General features: G+C 44.8%; 1 protein-coding gene across 1 annotated transcript in view; it reads left to right on the top strand.

Annotated features, from left to right (window-relative positions):
• Window positions 1-2822, top strand: part of ptch1 (patched 1) — a gene marked incomplete at its 5' end in the record, with an annotated part of 68175 nt that extends 65353 nt beyond the window's left edge. Inside the window, 4 exons of the mRNA XM_083643884.1 lie at window positions 697-796; window positions 972-1328; window positions 1514-2078; window positions 2582-2822. Of these exons, the coding sequence (XP_083500010.1) occupies window positions 697-796; window positions 972-1328; window positions 1514-2077 (1021 nt within the window). The 3' untranslated portion in view covers window position 2078; window positions 2582-2822. The remainder of the gene's footprint in view (window positions 1-696; window positions 797-971; window positions 1329-1513; window positions 2079-2581) is intronic.
• Between the last annotated feature and the right edge of the window lie 4678 nt (window positions 2823-7500).

The following is a 7500-nucleotide window of genomic DNA, read 5'->3' as shown; positions in this document are numbered from 1 at the left end:
TTGTTTTCTCCATGTTTGCTTATACACCCCCCCCCCCCACCCCCATGCCTTTGAATTAACCAGCTCCGGCTAATTATGCTTCCCCTTTCTTTTCTCTGTGCGGCTTCTTAAAGACTAACCCTCTCTGGCAGGACTTAGAAAACACACAAGGTACATTTCTGTTTTGCTCCTAAGAGCCCACTGTGCATGCCTGCCTGTCTGTGGGGGGTTTGTGTGTGTGTGTGTGTGTGTGTGTGTGTGTGTGTGTGTGTGTGTGTGGGGGGGGGGGGGGGGGAGTGGCCGGGTGTCTTTGTGGAAGTATTATTTCGGGCGTTGATCTTGCACATGTCTCCCCACGTCTAAACCTCTGTGCTCTGTGGTTTTGAGCAGGTATTTTCTTTGTGTCTTCGCACATCGCTGTCTCTCTCTCTCTCTCTCTCTCTCTCTCTCTCTCTCGTCTGTTTGTGTTGCTTTGCTGGCTGTGGCGGGCGACTCTCTGTTATGCTGCCTCTCGTGAAATTTCCTCATGTTGGCGCCCCGTTCGTATTTGCCATGTCTGATATCAAAAAAAGTGTTATTATAACTTTTTAAATCTCAGGGATAATTTCACAAAATGTGTAGGAACAAACACTTTTATATAAGCTATATGAAGATATTACCTGAGATTAGGGTTTATTCTCCACGTTGACTGAGTTTGTGTATGTTTATGTTTTGCAGGTATTTCTTTGCAGTGCTGGCCATCCTAACAGTTCTTGGAGTGCTGAATGGATTGGTCCTTCTTCCAGTATTACTGTCATACTTTGGACCCTATCCAGAGGTAAGATCAAGATCATAATAAACACAACTGTGTGAGATCATCAAATCAAGGTCTATTTTCGACTCACAAAATCGGTTGATTGGTTTTCAGTTTGATGCTAAATGTGTTTCTGTCGCCCCCTAAGGGTGACACCTCTGTATTTTATGACAATCTGTGGCTCTCCTCCTCCCTTCAGGTCACCCCAGTAGATGGTCGTAGCCGGTTACCCACCCCGTCCCCCGAGGCCCCCCCTCACGTGGTCCACATCTCAGTCCGTCCTCGCCACCCCACCGCCGCCGCCACCGCCTCCGGGGCCGCTTCGGACTCTTCGGACTCGGAGTACAGCTCCAACACCACAGTGTCCGGGATCAGCCAGGAGCTGCAGAACTACAACCTCCCCTCAGCTAGGGGGCGAGCTCGAGCGGAGGAGCAGCAGTACCACCTCCAGACCAGCAGGGGCAGAGCAGCCAGGACAGAGGACGACAGGAGGGCAGGAGCGGGGCACAGGCGCTCGGCCAGACAGCACGAACCCCCAGCCTATACTGTGTCCTCGGTAAGAACAGCCCCCTTTGTGCTTATAAATGGGATCATCTGTTTCTGTTAATCATGTCTGTTCATTATTTTAGAGCTTCAGGTTGACTTTGACTGTTCTCTTCACAATTTTTCACTCTCTCTCTCTCTCTCTTCCTACCCATCTGTCTCTACCAATCTCTCTCTATCTGCCTTGCTCTTGTGCAGTCTGTCCCCTCTCAGGGTTGTGATTCTGGGCCCCAGCCCGGGCCTACTCAGCGCCACAGCAGCAGGGACCCTAAGAGCCAGCTGCACCGGCAGTCCCCGCCCCCAGCCCACCCGCGCATGGACGCTTTTGAAACTGCTACTGAGGCTGGGGGCCATTATGGCTCGCACGGCTCCGGCCATAGAGAACACTCAGCAGGCCACAGGGCCCGCTCCTCCCACAACCCGCGGCCGAGTCACCGCCTCCCGCACCACTCCAACCCCGCCCCTTATTGCCAACCCATCACCACGGTAACGGCGTCGGCCTCCGTTACTGTGGCCGTCCATTCGGTCCCCTTGTCCAGGCAGAGCCCCCCTGCTGCCTCTTACCCGGGATACACTGCAGCGGACAGTTATCACCCAGCAGAGGCAGGGCCCTCGGGGCCAGAGATGGAGCCCTCCTTCCAGGACCCTCACGTGCCCCTGAACAGCCACACGAGGCCCAGGGGAGCCAAGGTGGACGCCATGGAGCTCCAGGATATGGAGTTTGAGGCAGCTGACAGCAACTGTGGCAGACGGGCTAGCTGAGGTGAGCTTCAGTCCTCAGATTTACTGCCTTCAGTCAATCACTGTGTCAATATTACTGACAAGTAGGGATGCATGATATATCGGCAATCATATTGGTATCGGCCGATGTTTTTAAATATCAGTCCGATGAGCAAGATAACAGCAATGTTCATATCGGTTATCAAATATATCGGCCAAAATGTTCATATTGAGAGGAAACAATGCAGTAAATGATTTATGGGCTTTTCCAAATGTTTTGGAAATAAAGAAAGACATCACTTTTTCAAATGCACAGTGTTTTACATGTGTTTTTCAGTATGTACAACATTTGATTATCATAGAAGCATAACAGCAATGTTAATATCGGTTGTCGTATCGGCCAAAATCTTCATATCGGTGCATCCCTACTGACAATTCAAAGTCCATATAAATATGATTCCAGTACTGTAATAGTTTGACAGAAAGCCGTTACATGATGGCCTATGATAAGGTATTGACACTATGGTCCCTCTGTTTTATTCCCAGTTGTGGAGAGCAGAAGCACACCGGCCAAAGATGGACTCCTCTGTATTACTAAGCAGCTGACCGGCCCGGCCCGGCTAGCCCCCGGCCCTAGGCAGCCAGACACTCACCAGTGTTGCCGTCATGGTGCTCATTCTTACTGTAACCCAGTGGACTATTGTCTTAGATATGTCTATCAATATTTAAAAGATGTACACATAATGTAAATATGAACAAAAAGTAGCTATAATTGTAGGAGCTGTACAACTCCTCTTGTTAACAGACTGGGGGTGCCATTTACATGGCATGTATGCATGTGTGTCTGTGTGTGTGTGTGTGTGTGTGTGTGTGTGTGTGTGTGTGTGTGTGTGTGTGTGTGTGTGTGTGTGTGTGTGTGTGTGTGTGTGTGTGTGTGTGTGTGTGTGTGTGTGTGTGCGTGCGTGCGTGCGTGCGTGCGTGCGTGTGTGTGTGAGAGAGCGAGAGAGATATCTCTGATTACTGTTCACTCATCTGTGGATCTGTGCCATGAGGAAGCTTCATCTAGACAAAAAACCTGTCAGCATTCATTGTTGCTGCTTGAAATATTTTTGAAATAATATACATTTATAACTCTATGCAAATGTCTCTTTAAACAAAAGAAGTATGCGAGTTGATCTGTCTGTGTACATTTGTGTGTGTGTGTGTGTGTGTGTGTGTGTGTGTGTGTGTGTGTGTGTGTGTGTGTACGTGCGTTCGTACGTACTGTATGTGAGTGCTGCGGCTGTGAAGTGAAACAGCCTCAGCTCATTCTGGCTTATCCATCAGATCCTTCAAATAGGCTAACATTTACACTCATTTAAAACATGAGGGAAATTGTTATCAAACAGGGCTCTTGTATACGTGTGTGTGTGTGTGTGTGTGTATGTGTGTGTGTGTGTGTGTGTGTGTGCGTGTGTGTGCGTGCGCGTGCGTGCGTGTATACGTGTGTGGGATACGTGTGGTTGTGTATTGTATAAAGGTACGCATGTTAAACTATTAATTTTTTATCACAAACCTGTGGTAGTTATGAAACAATTACTGTTTAACTTGACACACGCTATGCGTGCTATTTAAGACAAGCAGATATGAAGAAAATTAAAAAGCTGTTTTTTTTTTTTTGTTTTTTTTTGGTAGTTGTAGCCTCTGCATTGGAACCTGTTTCTGCTCTCAGCTTAGTATCACTGTCTGTTTGTCTGTTCTCTGGTTGTACTTTACTGTAACAGGCGATGTATTGTTTACCCTTAGCAGGCTCTCTCAAAACAGTTCCTACATGTATCTTGTATACTGACATGGGATCAGTAATCCCACCTCAGAAACTAACCCAGCCATTATGGGGACGTTCACATTACTGATTCTGGACCCGGGTCAAAACAGGGCACTGACTCTTTGTACCCTAAGTGGCTGTGTCTAGTGGATAAGCTAAAGCTCAGAATACTGTATGACCCAACTCAGCCTGGCACTTGACTGCATCCAATCTTCCATTCACAGGAATCTCTCTCCCTGAGTAGCTCTTTACTTCTGTCCAACCAATAAGCTAGCCCATGCAGCCTGCTAAGGGCTAAACCATATATGGCCTGACGATGCGTGTTACAATTTACATGTGTGTGTATAAACACGTCTGTGTGTGAGTCCATCCTCTTGCTCCCTCTCGGCTCTCCTTTAGTGACCGCAAAGACAACTGGCCCCAATTTGGCCCCAGCCGTCCCTACTGACCTCAGCCCATAAAAATCCACAACATAACGCCATGACACTAATTGGAAGTCCCCCCCTCAACTGCCAAATGGCACAGCCCAGAGCCTCAGGGGTCAGAGTGTACACCCCCTCCCCCACCAGTTTGTGTCTGCATGTGTGACTGTTGATGTGTGTGTGTGTGTGTGTGTGTGTGTGTGTGTGTGTATCCATCACATCTAACTCCTTCCACCACCACCCCCCCCAACCACCAACCTCTCCACATTACCCCCCTCCCCTCGTCCCCTTTTACACTCTCCCTTCCTGTTGAACATGTGTAGCTCTTACCATCTTCCTCCATCTCCAAAGTTCCTCCCTTCTGTCCACCATGTTGTTACATCAGCTGCTTGCATGAAATAGGTTGTTTTGTTTGTTGTTGTTTTGTTTTCTCCTTGACGTCACATTGGCAGTAACGGAGAGAATCATGGCTAGCAACTATTTTATTCATTTTTAAATGTTTTTTTTGTTTGGTTTTTGTTTTCAACGTTGAATTTGCGATATTTATATTTTTGTAATATAAGATGTGTTGTTTTGTTTCTTTCATTATTGGTTGTGATGCCAGTGGATAACAAATGCAGGGATTTTTATGTCTATTGAAAAAAAAACACTATTACAGTTTAATGTTTTTACCTTAATGGAGTTTGATCTGTATAAAGTGCTTACTAATGTTAAATAGGAAAAAAGAGTATATAACATTTTACACTACAAGTCTCATCATAGCTCTTAGAGGATTTTAAAAGGAAAAAAAATAATCAATGGTTCTCCCAGACTGCCATTTTGGTCTCGGTTGGCGTGGATGTATGCTGTTTTCAGTTACAAAGATAAATGTATGCCATATAATTTATTTATATGAAAATTTATTTTTGTAGTGTACATAGTAGTTGTCAAGGTATTTGACAGAAGTATATTTTTAAAGAGTTTATATGTAATGATATACCATAACAGGAAAACAAACACCTTAAGGTGCACACTTTCATTGCTAACTGTCTTCTGAGACGACATGGACACCTCCCCTTCAGTATTATCTTCCGATCCTAGGAGAGAGAAGTCAGACAGCTGTTTCTATGGGTTTGTCAAAGGCTAGCCATGAAAGTAGAAAATTGTACTAGCTCTCTAAATATTAATGTTCAAACACTGATAGAATTCTAACAAATAAAAATATTATAACTTATTTGTCTCTTTGTTTATAACGTTAATAAATGGAATCTTAAAGGAATTGCTTTGGTCTGACTGTGGGTTGATGGCTTCAGAAATGGTTTTGTGGCGTAGTGTGACACTTTGTGTCGCTTGACTTCTGATTCAAAACATTCTACACCAGTGGTTCTTAAAGTGGGGGTTCAAGGGGGTCCCCAGCAAAAAGGAGAATAATTTATTTTCACTATAATTCCATCCATAAATAACACAATGACAGAATGTATGTATGACTATTTTGGTCATGGGCTTCACACTTTCTGTAATAAAACATCTAAAAGCAAAAATCTGATGATGGGGCACCATGGGACAAAATCTTATTAAACGGGGGTCTGTGTCAGTTTAGGCGTCCTTGACGTGAAAAAGTTTGAGAACCACTGTCTCTACACTATGCACACTTTCAAAACTGTTTTACAGATTAATTAATTAATTACACCTCCGTGCAAGTCAAAACATTTCTGGTATTCTCTATTAAGAATAGCTACAGGTACACATGAGCTCCACCCCTCTATCGTCCCCTCTCTCCATGCCCCGCCCTTCATCCCTTCTCTCCCTCTGTCCCGTCCTGGAGTGCAACTCTTGACATCTGGTCTCGAGCCCCGCAGCCCGCCCAGCTCCGCCCCTCCGCCCCCCACCTCCACTCTCTGTTCCGTATGATTTTGATTGACAGCTTTATAGACTGCAAGGAAATTGGTTGTAGTTACAATACAGCTGGCCTGTTCGGAGTAATGAAAAAGGGCATGTGGCCTTGAGCTTGCAGCGGCGATGGTGAGAGAGAGAGAGAGACTGCCTTGTCAACTGCATGGGTGGCAGCTATTTATTCTCATAGAGAAGCAAAGTGAACGTCACTTCCTGCTTCAGCACTGTACCAGAGATTTTCTTCCGCAATTTATTTTCCCATAGACATTTCGTAAAATGCTTATAAAAATAGTTTTACTTGATCAAACCAAACAGTCCAGCTATATTTAGAATCGCGAGAGACCATATAACGTTTCACTCAGACCAAAACTTAAAAAACATCGGAAAAATATTTTTGTTAAACCCGTATTTTTTTTATGTTTTGGTCCGAGTGAAATGTTATGCGATCTCTCCTGTTTCTAAATATATCTGTATCGTTTGGTTTGAACAAGTAAAACTATTTTTATAAGCATTTTACGAAATGTCTATGGGAAAATAAATGGCGGATGAAAATCTCTGGTACAGTGCTGAAGCAGGAAGTGACGTTCCACTTTGGCTCTCTATACTGCAGGGTTACGTTCATGAGAGTGAAAGGTCTATCTAGAAGCAGTGGTTCTCAAAGTGGGGTCCGGGGACCCCCAGGGGTCCTTGAGGGGGTTCTGAGCAAAAACATTTATTTCCATACGTAACACAATGACACAATGTATGCCTATTTTGATCATGGGTTTCATACACTTTCTGGTAACGCTTCCTTTTACAGTCCCCTAATTACTATTTGCCTGGTGGATATATGGTAATTATAGTATATTATTGGGTAATTACCACTGTTAAGTACTGTAAGTACCAGGTAAATAAGTATATACCGGGTAAATACCGGGTAAATACTTAATATTTTGGGGGCATTCTACTCTAAGCGTTCCCCTCTTCTCTTGCCTATGGACTTCTTCTCCTACGCACTTATCCACAAGAAACTTGTGATGTGCATTAGCCTAATGTCAGGTAAAATAAAACATCTCAAAGCAAAACTCTTATCAGATGGGGGACTCTGGGACAAAATCTGATCAAATGGGGGCCTGTGGTCTAATTTGTGTCCGTTTAGGCCGGGGTTCTTGATGTGAAAAAGTTAAGAGAACTAACTGGTCTAGAGACTCATATACAGAATAGACTCAAACCTACTCTCATATATTCATCTGCCTCACATGTTTGCAATGCAGATGAACGTCTGATCGCTATAGGTTTCACAGATTCCCAGCTGTTGTCCCGAGTTTAGATAGGGGATCGGTTTCCCTGCGAGCAACAATCCCAACCTGAACCTCAAGGAAGCTGAG

Source organism: Poromitra crassiceps (genome assembly GCF_964638095.1).
Source record: "Poromitra crassiceps genome assembly, chromosome: 10".
NCBI classification, from domain to species: Eukaryota; Metazoa; Chordata; class Actinopteri; order Beryciformes; family Melamphaidae; genus Poromitra; species Poromitra crassiceps.
This window is presented reverse-complemented; position numbering and strand designations above follow the sequence as displayed.